At 44.2% G+C, this 25,097-nt stretch overlaps 1 protein-coding gene across 2 annotated transcripts in view; it reads right to left on the bottom strand.

The window, feature by feature from the left end:
* The window catches only part of BMPR2 (bone morphogenetic protein receptor type 2), a 196,854-nt gene extending 175,706 nt beyond the window's left edge, over positions 1-21,148 (bottom strand). For both annotated transcript variants that reach the window (XM_054479150.2, XM_063648353.1), the window contains exon 1: positions 18,550-21,148. In XM_054479150.2, coding sequence (XP_054335125.1) covers positions 18,550-18,625 — 76 coding nt within the window. In that variant the 5' untranslated portion in view covers positions 18,626-21,148. The remainder of the gene's footprint in view (positions 1-18,549) is intronic.
* Between the last annotated feature and the right edge of the window lie 3,949 nt (positions 21,149-25,097).

The raw sequence follows: 25,097 nt of genomic DNA, 5'->3' as shown, positions 1-25,097 counted from the left end.
TAAAACTGAGTGGCTGTAGGGATGATAAAGGATTGCTCAAGTTACTGATTTTTCCCTTCCCTTTTCTTGTGCAGTCTAGACCACTTGACTAGGCCTCTCAGCCTCTATCTCTGTTTAGGACTGGATCACTCCTATTAATCACATATTTGATCACTGTGCCTTTGCCACCTGGCTGCTCTTCCAAAGAACATCTCCATCATCAGGCCAATTTCCTTAGCCCAGCCTCAAAGGAATTGTAAGCTTTTTTTTGTTTTTTGTTTGTTTTTTGTTTTGAGACGGAGTTTCACTCTTGTTGCCCAGACTAGAGTGCAGTGGCGCGATCTCAGCTCACTGCAACCTCCGCCTCCCAGGTTCAAGTGATCCTCCTGCCTCAGCCTCCAGAGTGGCTGGGATTACAGGCTCCCACCCCCACGCCCAGCTAATTTTTGTATTTATAGTAGAGACGGGGTTTCGTCATGTTGGCTAGGATGGTCTCGAACTCCCAACCTCAGGTGATCCACCCACCTCAGCCTCCCAAAGTGCTGGGATTACAGGCATGGGCCACCGCATTCAGCTAAGAACTGCAAGCTTTTATCCTTACCCGTTGAGCCACAGTGACTTATCCACTGCCCAAATTATTACTATCTATGTGCATTCTGTATATCTTACTCCAAATTTGGATTTTTAAACTCACAATTTAGTAGTTGAGCATAAACCATCATGTTTATGTTCTTATCCTATAATAGCTTCAGTTCTGGGACCAAGATTCACACTTCTGTATCCTAACACAGTTAAACTTAGTATATATTCAGTGAATACATTCTAATTTGGAAACAGAATTGATCAAGCATAGTAATCTTTCTGGTAATGAATCACACATTCCTTACACACAATTGGTGTAAAGATATTAATCGATTTGTCCTACCTTGCTTAGTTTACAGAGAGAAAAATTCACAGAATTTAAAAGTTGAAAGGCAAGTCAACGTGATAAATTATATCTTACAACATGAAGAAGTCATGAGAGGAAACATGGTTAAGAGTAAAGACTTGCCAGGCGTGGTGGCGCATGCCTGTAATCCCAGCACTTTGGGAGGCCGAGGCGGGCGAATCACGAGATCAGGAGTTCAAGACCAGCCTGGCCAATATGGTGAAACCCTGTCTCTGCTAAAAATACAAAAATTAGCCAGGCGTGGTGGCGGGCGCCTGTAGTCCCAGCTACTCAGGAGGCTGAGGCAGGAAAACTGCTTGCCCGGGAGGCGGAGGTTGCAGTGAGCCGAGACTGCGCCACTGCACTCTAGCCTGGGCAATAGAGTGAGACTTGTCTCAAAAAAAAAAAAAGTAAAGACTTTTAGAAATCAAGAAGATACTGGTTTGAAATACAGTTCTGTCACTTTCTAGACTCTGGGTGATTTATTTAACCTCTCTGTGCCTCAATATCTTTATTTATGAAAAAAATCTATATTTTTCATAAATATATGAAAAAGAAAGCTGATATAAGAATCAGATTAAATAAAGTAAAGCACGTAGCATAATACCTGCCACAAGGAGGTACTCGATGAATAATTCAATAATTATTTTTACATATCATTAGACAAAGTACTTATTCTGTTAGTCTGTTTCCCTAACTCTAAAACAGGAAAAATATCTACCTTTCAGCTACTCTGAGGATCTAAGGAAAATGTATGCAAAAACACTGCATTTCACTTGACACATAGCAGGCACTCATAAAGGGAGAAGTTACTTTTGTTAAACAGTAGCTATTTTACTTAATTTGTTACTTCTAGTAAGCATCTAATATGGTTCTCTGTATATTTTATGAATGTTGATTATTTTGGGGGAAATATTATTATTATTATTATTATTTGAGATGTTGTTTCACTCTTGTTGCCTAGGCTGGAGTGCAATGGCACGGTCTTGGCTCACTGCAACATTCGCCTTCCAGGTTCAAGCAATTCTCCTGCCTCAGCCTCCACGTAGCTGGGATTACAGGTTCCCGCCGCCATGCCCATCTAACTTTTTTGTATTTTTAGTAGAGACAGGGTTTCACCATGTTGGCCAGGCTGGTCTTGAACTCCTGATCTCAAGTGATCCATCTGCCTCAGCCTCCCAAAGTGCTGGGATTACAGGCATGAGCCACCACGCCCAGCCAGGAGTAATCTTTTATACAACGGGTTCCTTCAAACAATAATGAAATATTCATTAGCAACAGAAATTCACTGCTCCTCCAACACAGTTCTCAAGACAATTACTGATGATATGACTCAGCTGAATCTCACAGGAATCTCTCTCTCTCTCTCTCATTACCTTAATTACATGCCATCTTCTAAACAACAAACTCTATAATTAGTGACCTAAATAAGTAAAATGGGCTTGAAAAGATTTCAAGAATCAGCTCACCTAACTTACAGGTGATAAATGCAACCCACAGAGTATATTCTCTTAGTAATTTTAATATTCCTATCTGTTAACTTCCTTCTGGTACTGTCATTTATTTCATTGTTTAGAATTCTGTTTTCAAATATAATTCTTTGCTTCAAGTAGTACCCTCAAGGCTTTCTAACATTAAAACTACTGTCTAGGCTGGGCACAGTAGCTCACAACTGTAGCCCCAACACTTTGGGAGGCTGAGTCAGGAGGATCGCTTGTGCCTAGGAGTTTGACACCAGCCTGGGCAACATGGCGAGACCTGTCCCTACAAAAAAATATATATTTTTTAATTACTACCAGAGGTCACAGTCAAAGAATCGTACACTGCTTTGGAGCCTACTCCAGTATAGATCAAAGCAAAGGCAAGGGCAATAAGGCTACACCAAGCTGGGGCAGTTTGGGTGGAGACAGAAAGACAGTATGAGAGAAACTTAGTAAAATATTTTGTCTCCTTCCTCTCCCAGACTCCCCAAACTCTGTCCGTTTATCTCTTGCTACCATTATTCTAACCTTAAGTGTATCACATCCTGTGAAATAGGACTACTAGAATGGACTACTAGGGTGACAAAGAATTCCAGTTTAATTCCAGTTTATGCTATGTATTTCCATACACCAACTGCAGAGACTAGGTTCTAACTCAAAGTTGTTCTGAATATATTAAATGTAGGTACATGCTGAGCCATTTTAAGTCATTGATACTAGTCATTTATTTACCTATTTGATGCTCCCTTTATTTTATTTTATTTTTTTTGAGACGGAGTTTCACTCTTGTTGCCCAGGCTGGAGTGCAATGGGACGATCTCGGCTCACCGCAACATCTGCCTCCTGGGTTCATGCAATTCTCCTGCCTCAGCCTTCCAAGTAGTTGGGATTACAGGCATGTGCCACCATGCCCGGCTAATTTTGTATTTTTAGTAGAGACGGGGTTTCTCCATGTTGGTCAGGCTGGTCTCGAACTCCCGACCTCAGATGATCTGCCCGCCTCGGCCTCCCAAAATGCTGAGATTACAGGAGTGAGACACCGCGCCCGGCCAGATGTTCCCTTAACTTTTTAAAGCTAGAAACTCAAACAACTACAGTTCTTAGACATTTTTAAATGAAAATAAGTAAGGCTCTACAGTGAGAGCCAGAAATGTCTGGGTTCCAATGATCAGGCATTTTACCCAGTTGATATTAGTCACCTACTTACCATGACACACATAAAATATACTGTGACATGTCAGCAGAAGTATATTTTACACATATCAAATAACCTGTCCCTAAATGATACTTTCAACTCAAATGTAACACTTTCTTTATTTGGAATTCAGTGATGAGAAGACAACTTGACTATATAAGAGACAGTACGGTCCAGCAGTTAAGAGTGTAGACTGGCTCAGGCGCAGTGGCTCATGCCTGTAATCTCAGCACTTTGGGAGGCTGAGGCAGGTGGATCACCTGAGGTCAGGAGTTCCAGACCAGCCTGGACAACATGGTGAAACCCCATCTCTACTAAAAAATACAAAAACTAGCCAGGCGTGGTGGCAGGCGCTTTAATCCCAGCTACTTGGGAGGCAGAGGCAGGAGAATCGTTTGAACCCGGGAGGCAGAGGTCACAGTGAGCCAAGATTGAGCCATTGTACTCAAGCCTGGGGGACAAGAGCGAGACTTCTTTCAAAAAAAAAAGAAGAGTGTAGACTATAGGCTGGGTGTGGTGGTTCACATCTTTAATCTCAGCACTTTGGGAGGCCAAGGTGGGCAGATCACAAGGTCAAGAGAACGAGACCATCCCGGGCAATATGGTGAAACCCCATCTCTACTAAAAATACAAAAATTAGCTGGGTGTGGTGGTGCGCGCCTGTAGTCCCAGCTACTCAGGAGGTTGAGGCAGGAGAATTGCTTGAACCCAGGAGGTGGAGGTTGCAGTGAGCCGAGATTGCGCCACTGCACTCCGGCATGGCGACAGAGTGAGACTCCATCTCAAAAAAAGAAGAAGAAAAAAAAAGTGTAGACTGTAGCCGGGCATGGTGGCATGCATCTATAATCCCAGCTACTCGGGAGGCTGAGGTGAGAGGATGGCCTGAGTTGGGAGGCAGAGGCTGCAGTGAACTGAGATTGCACCACTGCACTCCAACCTGGGTGACAGCCTGTCTCCAAAAAAAAAGAGTGTACACTGGTCAGGTGTGGTGGTGCATGCCTGTAATTCCAGGACTTTGGGACGCCAAGGCAAAAGGGTCACTTGAGCCCAGGAGTTCAAGAGCAGCCTAGCCCCCATCTCTACAAAAAATAAAAAAATTAGCCGGGCATGGTGGTACACACCTGTAGTCCCAGCTACTGGGAGGCTGAGGTGGGAGGATCACTTGAGCTTCCAGGAGATTGAGGTTACAGTGAACTGTGATCATACCACTGCACTCCAGCCTGGGTGGCAGAGCAAGGCCCTGTTTTATTGAAAAAAAAAAAAACAACAAAAACTATAAGACTACTTACTATGGCGCAGTGGCTCACACCTGTAATCTCAGCACTTTGGGAGGCCAAGGCAGGCGGATCACCTGAGGTCAGGAGTTCGAGACCAGCCTGACCAACATGGAGAAACCCTGTCTCTACTAAAAATACAAAATTAGCTGGGGGTGGTGGCACATGCCTGTAATCCCAGCTGCTCGGGAGACTGAGGCAGGAGAATCACTTGAACCCGGGAGGCAGAGTTTGCGCCATTGCACTCTAGCCTGGGCAACAAGAGTGAAACTCCATCTCCCAAAAAAAAAAAAAAAAAAAAAGACTACTTACTAAAAGCATTTTTGGTAGTTGTACATAAGGTAGAGGCTTTTCTAAAATAACACAAAACCAGATGTCATAAAGGAAAAAAAAAAAGCAGTTGTAATTGCATAAAGTCATTTATATCATATATTTATATCATGTAACACCTTTAAATCAGTAAGAAAAACAAACAAATCATTAGAATAGGCAATTCAGAGAAATACAACTGGCTGACAAGCATGAAAAGCTTGGCTCCACTAATAATTAAAGGACTCCAAACAAATTAGATATCATTTATTTTGCTCTGGCAAAAATGGAAAAGAATGATATTACGTAGTATTTGAAAAGGTATAAGAAAATGGAGATTCTCGGCCAAGCGCGGTGGCTCACACCTGTAATCTCAGCACTTTGGGAGGCCGAGGCGTGTGGATCACCTGAGGTCAGGAGTTCGAGACCAGCCCAGCCGACATGGTGAAACCCTGTCTCTACTAAAAATACAAAAATTAGCCAGGCATGGTGGCACGTGCATGTAATTCCAGCTACTGGGGGGCTGATGGCTTGAACCTGGGAGGCAGAGGTTGCAGTGAGCCAAGATCGTGCCACCGCACTCCAGCCTGGGCAACAGCGCAAGACTCTGTCTCAAAAAAAAAAAACACACGAAAGAAAATGGAAGTTCTCATACACTACTGGTAGAAATGACAGTACAACCTATTTTGAAGAAATTCTAGCAGTTCAAGATTTTAAATGTACAAATTTCTGACCACGTGATCTTACTTCTAGAACTGTCCCACATGAATAATCACAAAACTTTATGTACAATATACGCAATATTATTCCACCTTGTTTAGAAGCAAATTCTAATTATACAGATATTTATTTATAGCACATATAAAAAAGCATTAAAGATTATACACCAACTATTAACACTGGTTACATCCAGGAAATGGGATTAAGTAAACACGAGATGATGGTTTTTTTTTTTTGTATACTTCATTATCATTTCTACACTTCACCATCATCATCATTTAAAAACCCTTTTTAATGGGCCAGGTGCAGTGGCTCATGCCTGTAATCCCAGCACTTCGGGAGGCCGAGGAGGGCGGATCACCTGAGGTCAGGAGTTCGAGACCAGCCGGACCAACATGGAAAAACCCCATCTCTACTAAAAACACAAAATTAGCCGGACATGGTGGCACATGACTGTAATCACAGCTACTCGGGAGGCTGAAGCAGGAGAATTGCTTGAACCCAGGAGGCGGAGGTTGCGGTGAGCCAAGATCGCGCCACGGCACTCCAGCCTGGGCAACGAGAGCAAAACTCAGTCTCAAAAAAAATAAATAAATTTTAAAAACCCTTTTACAATGACTTTGTATAATTTTAGAATCTTAAATAACAAAAAGTTTTTTAAAAGAAATGATAAAATCAAAAGCAAAAACAAGTCTTTTTTTTTTTTTTTGAGACGGAGTCTTACTCTGTCGCCCAGGCTGGAGTGCAGTGGCGCAATCTCATCTCACTGCAAACTCTGCCTCCCGGGTTCAAGTGATTCTCCTGCCTCAACCTCCTGAGTAGCTGGGACTACAAGCGCATGCCACCATGCCAAGCTAATTTTTTGTATTTTTAGTAGAGATGGGGTTTCACCATGTTAGCCAGGATGGTCTCGATCTCCTGACCTCACGATCCGCCCGCCTTGGCCTCCCAAAGTGCTGGGATTACAGCCCTGAGCCACCACACCCAGCCTTTTTTTTTTTTAATTTAAGAGACAGGGTCTCAACCTGTCACCCAAGCTGAAGTGCAGTGGCATGATCACAGCTCATTGCAGTCTCCAATTCCTGGGCTTCAGTGATCCTCCCACCTCGGCCTCCCAAGTAGCTGGTACTACAGACTCACACTCAGCTGATTTTTAAAAACTGTTTGTAGAGACAGGGTTCTCATTATATTGCCCAGGCTGGTCTCGAACTCTAGGCCTCAAGCAATCTGCCTGCCTCGGCCTCCCAAAGATTACAGGCGCGAGCCACTGCACCCAGCCCACACTTTTAATTGCAAATAACTAGAATTTAATCTATTAAAGAACGTCAGTTACTGAATTTAATCTACTTTCATTAAAAGGGTAACGTGAAATATAAAGCCTATTAGATGCTTAGAGTAGAACACAGTAAAAACCTAAGACTAAAATCTTGCTTTTTTTTTGAGACTGAGTCTCACTGTGTCGCCCAGGCTGGAGTGCAGTGGCGCAATCTTGGCTCACTGCAACCTCCACCTCCCAGGTTCAAGGGATTCTTCTGCCTCAGCCTCCTGAGTAGCTGGGACTACAGGCACCCACCACCATACCCAACTAATTTTTTTTTGTATTTTGTTGTAGAGACGGGGTTTCACCGTGTTAGCCAGGCTAGTCTCGATCTCCTGACCTCGTGATCTGCCCGCTTCCACCTCCCAAAGTGCTGGGATTAAAGGCGTGAGCCACTGCGCCCGGCGTATCTTGCTTTTGAAAGAAGGCCTTAGCAAGGAATCAGTATAACTCAATTTCTTACAAACCTAAGTAAATGGACAAACAATTTTTTTTTTTTTTTTGAGATGGAGTCTCGCTCTGTCACCCAGGCTAGAGTGCAGTGGCACGATCTCAGCTCACTGCAACCTCCACCTCCTAGGTTCAAGCGATTCTCCTACCTCAGCCTCCCAAGTAGCTGGGACTACAGGCATGTGCCACCACACCCGGCTAATTTTTGTATTTTCAGTAGAGACAGGGTTTCACCACGTTGGCCAGGCTGTTCTCAAACTCCTGATCTCAGTTAATCCACCCACCTCGGCCTCCCAAAGCGCTGGGATTACAGACATGAGCCACCGTGACAGCCAAACAATGATTCTTAAGAAACAGCTGTACAAATGGAACAAGTTGGTGTGAAAGACTAAACTGAATTTATAGATTAGCATTCTTGATAACGTTTCATCAAGCTAACACATTGGTTTAGCCAAAGGAAAAAACGATTAAGTATCTCAGAAAAGTTATATCCCACATAAAACTTTGTTTGAATAAGTAACATGAATAAATTCATCTCTTCATGTCATTTGACTGTTTTTAATCTTGCCTTTCTTATCACTACAATACAGTCATTTGTGAAGTAACTAAATAAAAGTTATTCTTCACACTAGACTGGCCCCATGGGGTTTTAATCACTAAGAACACATGGAAACATTAAAACTGTATCCTCAACTAAATATGTCATCATCACTCTTCTAACTGGTGTTCTTTTCCAAAACTGAAGCTTTGAATCTTCAATGAATTTTTATTATTATCCACTGACATTTGAATGCTACACATAAAACAAAACCTAAGATATTTGCTGTCATTTACAGCAAAAGAAGAGACTATACCTAAGACTTGGTTCAATCTGGACAATTATTCTGGCATGATCAAAGTACCAGTAAGATTTTCAGGTGACTAAAAGATTCCAAATATTTTATACCTTTAGACTAACACGTTATATATTATATGAATGTTTTGCTTTGGAGCCATAGGGGCCTGACCTTGATTCCCAAGTGTCCCACTTACTCAGTTTACTCATCTGCAGAATAAAGAAAAATAATAGTACTGATCAGTCTGTTTAGAGGATAATGAGATAACACAGTAAATATGTAAGGCACTTAGTAACTATACTAAAAATGAGAAATGCTCATGTGTCTCTTCACTTCCGCAATATAGATTAACTAATTGTAGCCACTGTCAAATTATATAGAATAAGGTATCTTAAATCTAATCTCTTCTAAAATATTTAATTTTCAGAATCTTTCCTAGTTTGTAAAGTTAAAAGCCCAATGAAAGTTGAGCAATACAGAGGCTGGCACATGAGGTCATAAATTGCAGAAGCCAGATTGTGTACAATATTTTAAATGACTGTGATTATTATTCTGAATGAGACAGGAAGACAATAGTTTGAAGCAAAGAAATGTCTTATCTAACTTATGTATGAAAAGGGTCTGCCCGGGCGCGGTGGCTCACACCTGTAATCCTAGCACTTTGGGAGGCTGAGGAGGGCAGATCACGAGGTCAGGAGATTGAGACCATCCTGGCTAACACAGTGAAATCCCGTCTCTACTAAAAATGCAAAAAAAATTTAGCCGGGCATGGTGGCACGTGCCTGTAATCCCATCTACTTGGGAGGCTGAGGCAATAGAATCACTTGAATCCGGGAGGTAGAGGTTGCAGTGGGCCGAGATCGCACCACTGTACTCCAGCCTGGACGACAGAGCGAGACTCTGTCTGGAAAAAAAAAAGAAAAAGAAAAGAAAAGGGTCACTCAGGCTACTATGTTGAAGGAGACTGTAACAATGCAAAGACGTTAACAGAGAAAACAGAGTCTAGTAAAAAAGTACAAGTAAGAGAAGATAGTGGCTTTTAGATTAAGGTAGTAGCACAGTGGAGGTGGTAAGAAGCAATAAGATTCTAGATATATTTTGAAGGTAAAGCCAAGAGTTTTTGCTATCAGATTGGATAAGAATGTGAAAAAAAGAAAGAGAAGAGACAAAGATATCTCTAATTTGGGGCCTGAACAACTGGAAGGATAGAACTGACATTTGCTGAATAGGCTAAGACATAGGAGGAACAGGTCTGGTGAAGCAGCTTCAGAAGTTCAGTTTTGGACAGGTTAAGTTTGTGATGAATATTAGACATCCAAGTAGATACGACAGATACACAGTTGGCTACATGCAACAGAATTTCAAGGAAAGAAGTCTGAGATAGAAATAAATTTGAAACTTGTACGCCTTTAGATGCTATTTAAAGCCATAAAACTGGATGAGATCACCAAGAGGGTGGGTGCAGACAGAGAAAAGAAAAGGTCTAAAGACTGAATCCTGAAACACAACATTTAGCCATCAGGGACATAAGGAGGAACTATCAAAGTTGCTGGTGAGGTAGGAGAAAAATCAAGAGAGAATAGTATCTTAGAAGCCAAATGAAGAAAGTACTTGAAGGATGAAAAAAAGGATTAAATTGGCTCATGCTGCAGATAGGTCAAAACAAGAACTTGGAAATAAATCAAAAAACAAGCAGGACATATGCACAGAAGTATTAAACATAGCATTGTTTATTAGAGAAGAAAATCAGAAACAACCTAAACATCTCCCAATATGAATTAAGTAAATAAATACACTCAATGGAATATCACACAATTATGAAAAAATGATAGTTATTAAGATCACATACACGACTATGACATATTATTCTATGTAAAAAAAGATATAATTAATAGATATTATAAAATCACAACCATATAAAAATACATGCTTTTTTTTTTTTTTGGCTGGGCGTGGTGGCTCATTGCCTGTAATCCCAGCACTTTGGGAGGCTGAGGCGGGCAGATCACAAGGTCAGGAGTTCGAGACCAGCCTGGCCAACACAGTGAAACTCCGTCTCTACTAAAAATACAAAAATTAGCCCGACACGGTGACACACACCTGTAGTCCCAGCTACTCGGGCGGCTGAGGCAGGAGAATCGCCTGAACCCAGGAGGCGGAGGTTGTCATGAGCCGAGATCACGCCACTGTACTCCCACCTGGGTAACAAAGCAAGACTCCATCTCAAAAAAAAAAAAAAAAGCATCTTTTTTTTAATTAGAAGAAAACATACCAAAACAAAAAGTGTTAGGGTTATATGAAGATTAATATTTTTTCTCTTAATTTTTCAAATGAAAACAAAAAAAAAAGCCTGCCCTAAAAGGTTAGCCTGGTGTGTCTACTACAATTATATAGATTTGCTCACAGACTATTCTTATTTACAAAAGCAAAGATTAAACACAGATTAATAATAATAGAAAGTCGTAACTATTTCCTCATCTAAATGAAACAAAAAACTGGAGAATTTGGATTACTGGCCAAATATTTATACATCCCTTCACACTTATCATTAACACATTTTGTTCTAAATTATCCTATTTTGCACTAAACTTACTGGAACAGAATGAAAGTACATGATCGTGTATATTTTTAACACCAATTATAAGGGCAAACTACTGTCTTGAAGGAGAAAGGGGAAGTGAGATCTGGTTTTAAGAAACTGAAATTTCTCGGCCAGGCGCGCTGGCTCATGTCTGTAATCCCAGCACTTTGGGAGGCTGAGGCAGGCAGATTACCTGAGGTTGGGAGTTCGAGACCAGCCTGACCAGCATGGAGAAACCCCGTCTCTACTACAAATACAAAATTAGCTGGGTGTGGTGGTGCATGCCTGTAATCCCAGCTACTCAGGAGGATGAGGCACAAGAATCACTTGCACCCGGGAGGTGAAGGTTGCAGTGAGCGAAGATCTTGCCATTGAACTCCAGCCTGGGCAACAAGAGCAAAACTGCGTCTCAGAAAGAAAGAAAGAAAGAAACTGAAATTTCTCAACCTCCATTTGCATCTAACCTTCCAGAAACAGATGTGGATCAAATACCTAACTCTCCCAAATACCTAACTCCATCTAAAATTCTTAGACCAGTGCCTCTGGCACAATACTTTATCATGTCTCAGAAAGAAAGAAAGAAAGAAACTGAAATTTCTCAACCTGCATTTGCATCTAACCTTCCAGAAACAGATGTGGATCAAATACCTAACTCTCCCAAATACCTAACTCCATCTAAAATTCTTAGACCAATGCCTCTGGCACAATACTTTATCATGTCTCATAATTTTTCCGCCAAGTCCACTGTCGACACATTTAAGAATTGAATGATTGCACACATTTTGCACTATATCTTGATAATTTGGGTAATGTATTTTAAACGTTACTGATGCACAAGGCAGGGTTAAGGTACAGTGTTGGGCACTGTGATTCTAGGCATGCATATAATCTTTCATATCAGTGTTTTTTTTTTGAGATGGAGTTTCACTCTTTTGCCAAGGCTGGAGTGAAGTGGCACAATCTTGGCTCACTGCAACCTCTGCCTCCTGGGTTCAAGTGATTCTCCTGCCTCAGCCTCCCAAGTAGCTGGGATTACAGGCGCCCGCCACCACGCCCGGCTAATTTTTGTATTTTTAGTAGAGATGGGGTTTCACCATGTTGGCCAGGCTGGTCTCGAACTCCTGACGTCAGTTGATCCACCAGCCTTGGCCTCCCAAAGTGCTAGGATTACAGGTATGAGCCACCAGGCCCAGCCCATATTAGTGTTTTTGAAAATAATTCTTCTTTTTTTTTTTTTTGAGATGGAGTCTCGCCCTGTCGCCCAGGCTGGAGTGCAGTGGTACGATCTCAGCTCACTGCAACCTCCGCCTCCCAGGTTCAAGTGATTCTCCTACCTCAGCTTCCTGAGTAGCAGGGATTACAGGCTGCACCACCACGCACAGCTAATTTTGTTTTTTTCTTTTTTTTTTTGACAGAGTTTTGCTCTTGTTGCCCAGGCTGGAGTGCAAAGGCACAACCTTGGCTCACCACAACCTCCGCTTCCCAGGTTCAAGCGATTCTGCTGCCTCAGCCTCCCGAGTAGCTGGGATTACAGGCATGTGCCACCACACCCGGTTAATTTTGTATTTTTAGTAGAGACAGGGTAGAGACCACCACGTTGGCCGGGTTGGTCTCCAACTCCCCACCTCAGGTGATCAGCCCACCTTGGCCTCCCAAAGTGCTGGGATTACAAGCATGAGCCACGGCGCCTGGCCTAATTTTGTATTTTAGTAGAGATGGGGTTTCACCATGTTAGTCAGGCTGGTCTCAAACTCCTGACCTCGGGTTATCAGCCCGCCTTGGCTTCCCAAAGTGCTGGGATTATAGGTGTGAGCCACAGCACCCAGCCAAATTTTTGTATTTTTTGTACAGCAGGGTTTCATCATGTTGGCCAGGCTGGTCTCGAAATCCTGACCTCAAGTGATCCGCCTGCCTTGGCCTCCCCAAGTGCCAGGATTACAGAGTAAGCCACTTCGCCCAGGCCACACTGCAAATTTTTAAAAGGAAAAAGATTTTGGGTAATTGCTTAATGCACAAATTAAGAAATGTTTGTCCCTAATGTTTACCAGATTAAGCAATAAAAGACATAGATTAAGTAGTAATTACCACAAAAAGTAGAAATAACATTATAGAATTTGAGAGTTACAAAGAATCTTAGATCCAGTAGTTCTCAAAGGTACCTAAAATTTACTGGTTGATGAGGGCATCAAAGGCAGATTCCCAGGCTTGTTGTCCAGAGATTTGGATTCAGTAGGTCTAGTGGGGTACCCATGAATCTGTATTTCAAAATGATCAAGTACAACCTCATATTATTACAAGAAAACTATGTTAAGTAACCTATTTGCCCGAAATCACATAGAATCTAGGTCTCATTAACTCCCAATAGTGGTCTTCCCACTATACCTCTTAAACTACATACTTTATAGTTGAAGGAACTAGGACAAAGAAAAAGTTATTAGTGTGTTGAGTCAATAAACAATCCTAGAATATTCCTGGTTGAAATTCCTATTTATTATTCATTCACTAAGTATTTCTTAAATGTCTACTAAATTACAAAACTAATCAGGCATGAATACTGTCCTCCGGAAGCAATTATCAGTACGAAGGACAAGGCAAATACATAAAACTGATATCTGGTCAGGTGCGGTAGCTCACACCTGTAATCCCAACACTTTGGGAGGCCGAGGTGGGCGGATCAGCTGAGGTAAGGAGTTTGAGACCAGCCTGGCCAACATGGTGAAACCCCATCTCTGCTAAAAATAAAAAAATTTCGGGCGTGGTGGCTCACACCTGTAATCTCAGCACTTTGGGAGGCCAAGGCAGGTGGATCACGAGATCAGGAGTTCGAGACCAGCCTGGCTAGCATAGTGAAACCCCATCGCTACTAAAAATACAAAAATTAACCAGGCATGGTGGTGCACACCTATAATCCCAGCTACTCGGGAGGCTGAGGCAGGAGAATGGCTTGAACCTGGGAGGTGGAGGTTGTAGTGAGTCGAGATCGTGCCACTCCACTCCAGACTGTGTGACAGTGCAAGACTCCATCTCAAAAACAAAACAAAAAAAAAAACAAAAACTGATATCCAACAGCACAGCAATCTACGAGTAGGTGCCAAAATAAGTGGTGTGGCCAATTATAAAATTAACTGATTCACACGGATTCCACTCAGTATTTTTTTAATGGTTAGAATTTACCCATTAGAGATCAACATTCAATTTCTTCTTTTTGTTAAAAAAAAAACTGGCCTTTAATGAAGGAAAGGTTTTGTCTTGTGTGAACAGTTATCTCTCTCCTCACTACTCATCCATATCAATACCACTGCTATCACATCATCCCACATGCCAGAATAGCTTTTATAGAGACCAAAGTTTATATCATTTTAATGCAAAAAACTAATTAAGAACTTGGCCCTCTTCAAAGGGTAAGAAAAGCCTCTCTTCTGGACCATCTTACTGATTATATGTGGTCTACTGAGCATTTCAATTCTTCGTTCTTCTGCAATAGTACTATACATCCAAATATTACATTAGCCTCATCATAGGCAAAGTGTTCTTTGATACCTCTTGTTTCTGAGCTTGGCCATATGACTCCGTCAGCCAATGGGATGTTAGGAGAACAGAGTCTGGAAATGTGCTGGTAGGGTTGGGCTTGGCCTCTTGCACTTCTGCCAATGCCATAACACAAGCTTCCCCCAGATAGATGTTACTTCTCCCTCTAGCCTGGACCCCAGAAGGAGACACATGGAGCAGAATAAATGCCTATTGTTGCATGCCACTAAGATTTTGTGGTTGCCAATAATTACACAGCAAAATGTCACTGAATCACCATATTTAAGAAATCCAGCCCAGGCACGGTGGCTAACGCCTATAATCCCAGCACTTTCGGAGGCAGAGGTAGGCAGATCACGAGGTCAGGAGTTTGAGATCAGCCTGGCCAATATGGTAAAACCCCGTCTCTACTAAAAATACAAAAATTAGCCGGGCGTGGTGGTGCACACCTGTAGTCCCAGCTACTTGGGAGGCTGAGGCAGAAGAATCACTTGAACCCGGGAGGCAGAGGTTGCAGTGAGCTGAGATGGCGCCACTGCACTCCAGCCTGGGTGACCGAGCGAGACTCTGTCTCAAAAAAAAGGAAGAAATCCAGGGCCACGGCCAGGCACAGTGGCCCACACCTATAATCCCAGCATTTTGGGAGGCCGAGGCGGGCAGATCACCTGAGATCAGGAGTTCAAGACCAGCCTGACCAACATGGAGAAACCCTGTCTCTACTAACAATACAAAATTAGCCAGGAGTGGTGGCACATGCCTGTAATCCCAGCTACCTGAGAGGCTGGGGCAGAACTGCTTGAACCCGGGAGGTGGAGGTTGCAGTGAGCTGATATCACACCATTGCACTCCAGCCTGGGCAACAAGAGCGAAACTCAAAAAAAAAAAAAAAAAAAAAAGAAAGAAATCCAAACAATCAGGACTGACGATATAAAGCAGGGCTTCTCAAGCACCTGCTTAAGTGAGACTTTGGGGGGGTTCTCCCAGAGAGATTCATTCAGTACATCTGGACTATAGGGCCAAAAATATGCATTTTTATCAAGAACCCCAGATAATTCTGTTGCAGTACCCACACTTTGAGAAAAACTAAAATGAAGATTACTAAACTTCACTCAGTAATATTCACTAACATTAATCTTACTTTAGATAATGTATGTGTTCCTCAAGAGATGTATGTAAAATTGCAATCTAATCAAGTGAATTATTTCAAACGCATTACAGAAGTTGACCTTTAAATAACAGCTGTGTTGTATTCTTTTATTAAGAATTCATTCATAAACCAAGCTGGCACATCTTATTTTTCATAAGTTCGTTTTTTTTTTGGGGGGGGGGGCATAGAAAATGTTCTAAGAATTAGGTTGGGCATGGTGGCTCATGCCTGTAATCCCAGCACTTTGGGAGGCCGAGGCAGGTGGATCACGAGGTCAGGAGTTCGAAACCACCCTGCCAAAATGGTGAAACCCTGTCTCCACTAAAAATACAAAAAAAAAAAAAAAAATTAGCTGGGCATGGTGGTGGGCTCCTGTAGTCTCAGCTACTCTGGAGGCTGAGGCAGGAGAACCACTTGAGCCTGGGAGGCAGAAGTTGTGGTGAGCCGGGGTCATGCCACTGCACTCCAGCCTGGGCGACAGAGTGATATTCCGTCTGAACGAAAAAAAAAAAAAGAAAGAAAGAAAATGTTCTAAGAATTAAGGAGTCCAAGAACTCAATAAGTGAGAAAGAGGGAATCAAAAGAAATGATTTATCCATGACCCCGAAAAAGGATGTGCTATCAATCAGTCTTCTAGGATTTATTTTCCTGTTCAACTGCACCATTTGCGCCTGTCCAGTTAACATCACTGAATCTGTGTAACCCAAATCCACACAGGCCCTCTCTAATCAGCTTGCACTTAATGAAGCTGCACTAGCCACTTCAATATTAGGCCAAGCAAAGTTTTACATGTTCAGAACTACGACATTTGCATAACCACTGCTGCACTAACACCTTGTAAGTGTCCCTGCTTCTTTACAAAGGTTGATCTGGTGAAGGCATTACTCCATCTCATATATCCAATAAGATGAGAAGTTGTTGCTGCTAGTGCTGCTGTTACAATTAATGTGGTATGTAAGGGCGCACACTATAATCCTGACTCCATAATTTACTGACTGTGTGGTGAGTTATTCAAATTCTCTGTACTTTACTCTCCCTCTATGGAAAAGGGGAATGATAATAACCTACAATATAGAATTGTCATAAAGATGAAATGAAAAAATATATGTAAAGTTATTCGAATAGCTGATGGTGCATGGCAGGCACTTAATAAATACTAGCTATTATCATTACTGTTACAGGTCTGAAATCCAGCTTCACAAATTTTGTCATGCGGTGCTATGCAATACCAAAGAAAAAAAAGACTACAACCACTTTTAAGCAGTGATTCTTTTACTCTCTCCCTTTTAAGACACACTATTCTAAGATGATTTTATTACCAAACAAAAATTAAGTTTATTTTTAAATAAATGCTTTTTCTCTTACTTTTATCAGTTCTGATCACAATAATGAGCACGTCATCATAAATGAGAATCTATATTCTAAAAAGGTTAAGAATAACAAATAACATTGAAAAGCCTATGTTCTGAGATTTCTGCTCATGGAACGTTTAAGGCCTTTTACTCCATATTTTAAAGGAACCACATGGCTTATGGCTAGAGAATTTAAATAGCTAACACAATATAAAGAAATTTAGAGAAAAATCATTTTTACTCTGAAAGCAACTACAATTATTAAAAGTATTAAAATATCAGTTTTAAAGTAAATTTAGAAGTTCAAATTATTTTAACAGAACCATATAGATTTATCATCAATTTAACAGACATTAATCAACAGTAGACATTATTCAACAATAGCAAAAGCATAAAAAGAAACTTCAAATTTTCTTCGGCATTTTCCTAGATCAGACTTTCAAAATGAAAATAAGCAAGTAACCTCTGTATCTAACATAGCAATGAGAAATTTGTTTAATGTGAAACACACTTATCAAAAGAAAAAAAGTAATTCGAAAGGGTCATTTGGTCCTTTACTCGTTTTAAAAGCACAATCCATTTGCCCATCATAAACCAAGTGTACGAGTTATATGTTAGAATTCACTCCTGAAAATTTCTAAAAGCATATCACCAAAAGGCTGCTTGAAAAAATAGTTGCAAATAGAAGATAAGGTCTTTTTCCTAAGGTTTCTGAGAACTGAAATGAAAATATCCAAAGGAAAGGATGACTACCACCCTTTAGACTTTAGTTAAATGTCAAAGAACTTTCGGAGTCAAATCTCCTAGAAGTCTAATGTCAGGTCAAAGTTGTCTCGACAGCAAAGCCAATAGATAGATGCCAGGTGACTAACAGTAAAGTTATCAAACCGTATAATACGATATATCAAGAGTCTCACAGTTCTGGCTTCCTCAACATTTATTCTATTCATTCGGTAACATTTCTGAATAATGAAAGGAACATGGATTCCCAGAGTGATCTAAATTTCAAAATAAGGTTCAAGTGTGTGTTCTCTAGTTGATGTTCTTCTTACTATAAGCCAAAACCGCTTCTTTATAATAATAATTTTAAAAATCTACAGGTCTGTTTCCAGAGATCTCATAATAGGCACTGTTCACTGGTGATTAAAATATTATTTTTAATCGTTGCATTACCTCACAGCTAAAAATGTCAAGATACCACACCCAATATGTCTTTTTCACCCCGTGAAGGGGGGTGGGGTGGGAATATGTAAGTGGGGATAGGAAAATACACAAGAATATTAAAGGCGATTTCCCTGGAAGGCATGAGGCAGGCGCGCAGGCACCGGGTCGCAGCTCCGCTGCACCGCGATCGGGGGGACGCGTGGCGAAGGGCAAGCACAGGCCTCGGCCTCTGCGGGCTCGCCACCCGCAGGGGCAGGGGCCGGGACGCGCCGGCCGGCGCTACTCACCAGCCGCAGTGCTGACCAGCAGGATGGTCCATGGTAGCCAGGGCACCCGCCAGGGCCGCTGCAGCGACGAAGTCATCCCTGGGCCAGCCAAGAAGCAGGAGGGCAAAGAAAAGAAATATGGGAAGTAGACCGGCGGAGAAACAGCCGGGAGGCTCGTCTTCTCTCCTGTGGACTGATCCTGCCCGTATCACAATACAGTTTGAAAGGACAAATGGCAGATGAGAGGACCTAGCTGCAGAGCTTTCATGCCCCTGCAGAAATTCCCTTCATTTCTCTCCCTTGCGGCTGGGGGGGTTCCTTCGCCTCGGACGGGGTGCCGCGGCCCTCCAAACGGAAGGCATGTCTGTGGGGAAAGCAGGGAGTCAAGAAGAAATCCCCCAAATTATTTCCCTCGTAGTTTCACGATATCAAAAAAATATCCAGGTCTGGGAGAAAACATATCCAGGGTGCGGAGGGCGGGGATTCGATCCGGGGTCGGGGGGCGAGGGTCAGAACTAGTTCCCGACTGCCGGGAAGGACGAAGCCCGGAGGGCGGCGGCGGCGCCCGGCAGCCCGAGTCGCATCGCCCGCGGCTCCGGGAAGGCAGGATTCCTTAAGTTTCGCTTCGGTGCTTCCTTCACTCTGATTTCGAAAACAACAAATCCTCTTCCTTGACTGGATCAAAAAAGGTGCCTGCCTCCATGGACAAGCTCACAGTCCCCACGCCTTCGCAGAACAACCGTGAGAGGATTGGGGAGGCCCTGGCGAAAGCTGAGGAGAGGTAGGAGCGGGGGAGGGGAGGGGTCGCGGCCCCGGCCCGGGCTCCCCGAGACGGCGGGCGAAGGGGGTGTGAGAGGCTGCCCCTTCTAGCCCTCCCGGCGGCGCTCCCTTCCCTTCCTCGCTTTTTATTCCTGCCGCTCGATCTTGCCTGAGGTAAATTCCACCAAGAAAGCCTCGTCTTCTCCCGTCAATGGCTCCTGTGAGCGAATCACAACCCCCCGAGGAAGCCGCTGCCGCTGCCGCCGCCGCCGCCGCCGCCGCCGCCTCGTTCTCCCGCAGCTCTGGGCTCCGGGCGGAACTCGGGCGTCGCGGACCGAGGGCGGGGGGCGGCGGGAGGGCGGATGAAGGTAGCCGGGGAAGGGGGTGGGCAGTGAGGCGGCGAGACACACTGCGTCCCTCCGGGAGGCACTTCCAGTGGCTCCGAGCAGACCAGACACAAAGGGGGGAGTCGCCGCAGCTGCCAGTCTGCGGCGCTCCCGGTCACCGGAGTCGCCCCGCCTCCGCCGCCGCCTCCGCCTCCTCCTCAGTCTCCGGCTCTTCCCGGCCCTGTCTGTCTTTAGCCTGTGGTGCAGCGCGGGCGGCGGCGGCGGCGGCGGCGCCGGCGGCGGGATGAAGCCCGCACTGCGCCTGCGCGCTCACGGCCCCGCCCGGCCCCGCCCCTCGTCCCGGGCTGGCTGAGGGCTCCGAGGCCCCAGCGCGGCGCGTCTCTCCGGTGAATGGCCGAGGGCTGGGTGGGGCTGCGGTGGGCAGCGGTGGCCTTTCTCCTTCACACACATACACATGCCTTCCAAATGTGCATGGCTTGGGATTCGCGTATTTGTTTAAGAGACGACGGCCACATCTTTTTGCTCGGCGTTCAGCAGACTCCTCCGAGTTCCGGGATTTCTCCCGACTGAGGCGTCTCCGTCTCTTCAGTACTCTTCGGAGGAAAGCCTCAAGGGGCAGAACTGCCCTCTGTTGTTTCACGGGGCTGGAACCTCCCTCTCCGCAGCCCAAAGAATCCGGATGGACCCGCCTTTCCCAGAACCGGAGACCTTGGCCTCCTCAGGCTCCCCTCTGATTCAAACAAAAGCCGGAATTGGAAAGACCACCCCTTTGATGTGTTTGCTGTAATCGACGTCCTGCTTTCCTCAGCCGCCCATTCCCTTAGCCTTCTTAGTTGACAGGAATATTGAGTATTTGCAAGGATGCGAAGCCAGAAAAAAAAAAAAGACTTTTAATTCTATAAATCGTCCCGCTGCGTGCGCGCGTCTGTCCGTACAGCGCGGTGCCCAACCCGAGAGAGGGCCTGGATTCACCAAGGCTGGGGGCCTTGAGGGCTTTTTAGGGCACGTGAAAGGAAAATTGAGCTAGAGTTGTGTCGGGATAGAGAGTGGGATCATTTTGCACTCAAGGAATTGAGAAGATCCCGTTGGTACAGCAGTTTCCAAGGATTTGTGTAGTGCGTTTTTTGGATCTGGTTTGTACAAGCGATCAGTATAGGAGACGGGATCCCTCCCGCCCTTACACCCCGCTGCGGGGTCAGCCGACGTGGGTGGGATTTTGCCCGCGGCGAGGAGAGAAGGTGACGTGCGTGGCGCCATGATCGGAAGTCTGGACTGAATTCTTAGCTGCGAGGTGGAAAATGCGCGTGGGAGGGCGATCTTGAGGGGTGAAGTCTGGCCTTCCCATCTCCTACCAGGCAGGAGGGTTATGCTGAAGGCTGGTTTTGCTGGTCTTTCATTGTGGCTAAGGGCAGTTCCACAGATACAGTCATAGACTCCTTAAGTCATGCTCTGCTTGCTTCTTCTAGTCTGCTGTTATCTCTTTATCTGAATTTGATGTAAATAAATCTCCACATTCCTTAAACTGGTTCTGTTATACTAAACATCTTACATAATTAGGGGTTGTAGCAATACCAACCCCGGATTCTAAGACTCTTTTTAGTTGAAATATGTTTATGCTGTTTACCCTGTAGACAGAGAAAAAAAAATTCTACCTAGTAAAATCCCTTAAAAAGACGAAGAGCATATGCTTTGATTCATTAGCTTTATTTATTTAGGTTTTATTTATTCATTTATTTATTTATTTATTGAGACGGAGTCTTGCTCTGTCGACCCGGCTGCGGTGCAGTGGCACGATCTCGGCTCACTGCAACCTCCGCCTCCCAGGTTCAAGCAATTCTCCGGCCTCAACCTCCCGGGTAACTGAGATTACAGACGGCGCCACCACGCCCGGCTAATTTTTGTATTTTTAGTGGAGACGGGGTTTCACCATGTTTGCCAGGCTGGTCTTGAACTCCTGACCTCACGTGATCCGCCCGTCTCGACCTCCCAAAGTGCTGGGATTACAGACGTGAGCCACCGCGCCCGACCGATTCTTTAGCTTTATTACTGTATTTTGTTTTGCCCAAAAGGTCTAAATTAGAAACCGGTATTGTTTTACTATTTGTCTTTCAAGAACTGAGAGAGAGTTTCTAGCACTAAGAGAAATTGGATTTTAGTATGTTAGAGGTGCAGAAAGTTTAAAGTTTATTAATTCGTAGTACACTTTTATCTTCCTCAAATTGAGATCAAGTACTTCATCATTCAATTTTTATTTGCTTAAGATTTTTTCTAAGAAATATTAAGTGTCCTTTTTGTAGTTCCCCCTTATCCACCGTTTCTGTTACCTGCAGTCAACCACGGTCTGAAAATATTAAATGGAAAGTTCCAGAAATAAACAATAAGTGGGTTTTTTTTGTTTTTGTTTTTTTCTGAGACGGAGTTCCTCTTTTGTTGCCCAAGCTGGAGCACAATGGCACGATCTCAGCTCACGGCAACCTCCGCCTCCCAGACTCAAGTGGTTCTCCTGCCTCAGCCCCCTGAGTAGTTGGGATTACAGGTGTGTGCCACCACACCCGGCTAGTTTTGTATTTTTAGTAGAGACAGAATTTCACCATGTTGTTGAGCCTGGTCTCGAACTCCCGACCTCAGGTGATCCTCCCTCCTGGCCTCCCAAAATGCTAGGATTAGAGGCGTGAGCCACTGTGCCTGGCCTCATAAATTTTAAATTGAGTACTGTTACTAACTAGCTGTGAGGACATCGCTGCCATCCCACACTGTCCTTCTGGGATGTGAATCATGGTTTGTACAGTGTATCCGCTATAATCTCCTTAATCACTTAGTAGCACTCTCTTATCAGACTGACTGTGGCAGTATGCAGTATCCAAGTGCTTGTGTTCAACTAACCCTCGTTTTACTAAATAATGGCCCCAAAGCACAAGAGTAGTGATGCTGGTAATTCAGCCATACAGAAGCTGTAAAGTGCTTCCTGTAAGTTAAAACGTCAGAGTTCTTGCCTGTAATCTCAGCACTTTGGGAGGCCGAGGCAGGCGGATCACAAGGTCAGGAGATCAAGACCATCCTGGCTAACACGGTGAAACCCTGTCTCTACTGAAAATACAAAAAAATTAGCCAGGCGTGGTGGCAGGCGCCTGTAGTCCCAGCTACTCGGGAGGCTGAGGCAGGAGAATGGCGTGAACCCGGGAGATGGGGCTTGCAGTGAGCCGAGATCATGCCACTGGACTCCAGCCTGGGCGACAGAGGAAGACTCTGTCTCAAAACAAAACAAAACAAAAAAAAGTCAGAGTTCTTGACTTAATAAGGAAGGAAAAAAATTATAGGCTGAGGTTGCTAAGACTGCTGGTAACAATCTTTGGCAGGGCACAGTGGCTCACGTCTGCAATCTCAGCACTTTGGGGGACCAAGGCAGGAGGATCACTTGAGGTCAGGAGTTCAAGACCTGCCTGGCCAACATGGTGAAACCTCGTCTATACCAAAAATACAAAAATTAGCTGGGAGTGGTGGCACATGCCTGTAATCCCAGCAGCTACTCCGGAGGCTGAAGCAAGAGAATCACTTGAACGCAGGAGGTGGAGGTTGCCCATTGCACTCCAGCCCGGGCGATAGAGACTCTGGCAAAAAAAAAAAATCTATCTGTGAAACTGAATTGTGAAGAACAAATAAATTCATGCTAGTTTTGCTGCCATACCTCAAACTGCAAAATTGATGGCCACAATGTGTAATAAGTGCTTAGTTAAGATGGAAAAGGCATTAAATTTGTGGGTAGAAGACATAATAGAAATGTATTCCAGTTTATAGCAATTGGGTTCAGTACTGTCTGCAGTTTCAGGCATCCACTGGAGGTCTTGGAACAAGTTCCTTGTGGATAAGGGGCAGGGAGGACTACTGTACATGTTATAAATGTATGATAAATTATATAGAACATAGAAAAGGTCTTAGGAAATTCACATGAAAAAACACATGCCGCTGACTTGGTAGGTAGACAACTAGATATGTACCCTCTTCCCTTTTCTGTTCCTTCTTGTGATATTTCAGTTGGGACATGGCTGTTCACTCACAGTGAGAAAGAACATCAAAGAACGGAATTAGGACTTGGCAAGAAAACTGTCCACGACAAAAGGCAGACAATGTAAGTCAAGCTCAGCTGAGAACAAAGGACTGGTGATGCAGGTGAGGTTTGGCATCTGTACTAATTAGGATGGGCTAAATTACAGTAACATTCCCCAAATCTCAGCATCTTATTGCAATAAAGGTTTATTTCTCACACGTTACATGTTTGATATAAGTCATCAGGGGACCCATCGCAACTTGAGTTCACAGGAAATAGACACTGAAACTCTGAAATTTCTATGCAGGAGGTTATTACCTGATGATGGCAAGAACAACCTCTGTGGGGATTGAGGGATGCAAGACTGGGCAGAGGGAGAAGTTGAATTGCAACACATTTGCAACTGAGGCATCAATCAATCCTGCAGGAATTCTGGAGCTGGGCTGGCCTTTCAGCATTGTCCTAATCTGTGTCTGCTAACACTTTAAGGCACACCTAAAAGACCCCCCAAACCCAGCAAGCTTTTCATTCAAGATTCCTTCAGTGGGGTACTTGAGGAAAAAGTCCCTCAAGTCTGCTGATAATTTAGGCTCCTTGAATGCTGCCTTGGAGTAGGAAATCCAGCATTAGACAGACTGCCTAACCAAGTTGGGTAAAACCAGTTAATTTTTTTTTTTTTTTTTTTTTTTTTAAGACGGAGTTTCGCTCTTGTAGCCCAGGCTGGAGTGCATTGGCACGATCTCAGCTCACTGCAACCTCTGCCTCCCGCGTTCAAGCGATTCTCCTGCCTTAGCCTCCCGAGTAGCTGGGATTACAGGCTTGTGCCACCATGCCCGGCTAATTTTGTATTTTTAGTAGAGACAGGGTTTCACCACGTTGTCCAAGCTAGCGTCGAACTCCTGACCTCAGGCGATCCGCCCACCTCGACCTCCCAAAGTGCTGGGATTAAAAGCGTGAGCCACTGCGCCCGGCAAAACCCAGTAAAATTATACCTTCACACCAAGCAGTCACTGGATGTGGGCTGCACATATGAAAGAGATGTGACCGGCCGGGCGCGGTGGCTTACGCCTGTAATCCCAGCACTTTGGGAGGCCGAGGCGGGCCGATCACGAGGTCAGAAGATCGAGATCATCCTGGCTAACACGGTGAAACCCCGTCTCTACTAAAAATACAAAAAATTAGCCGGGCGTGGCAGCAGGCGCCTGTAGTCCCAGCTACTCGGTAGGCTGAGACAGGAGAACGGCCTGAAACCCGGGAGGCGGAGCTTGCAGTGAGCCGAGATCGTGCCACTGCACTCCAGCCTGGGTGACAGAGCGAGACTCCATCTCAAAAAAAAAAAAAAAAAAGAAAGAGAGAGAGAAAGAGATGTGACCTTTGATAAAAGGGCTCTCTTTAGCCAATAGCTACCCCCAGAGAGG

Source organism: Pongo pygmaeus, chromosome 11 (genome assembly GCF_028885625.2).
Source record: "Pongo pygmaeus isolate AG05252 chromosome 11, NHGRI_mPonPyg2-v2.0_pri, whole genome shotgun sequence".
Lineage (NCBI taxonomy): Eukaryota > Metazoa > Chordata > Mammalia > Primates > Hominidae > Pongo > Pongo pygmaeus.
The sequence above is the reverse complement of the archived record's forward strand: the minus strand, read 5'-3'. Positions and strand labels throughout refer to the sequence as shown.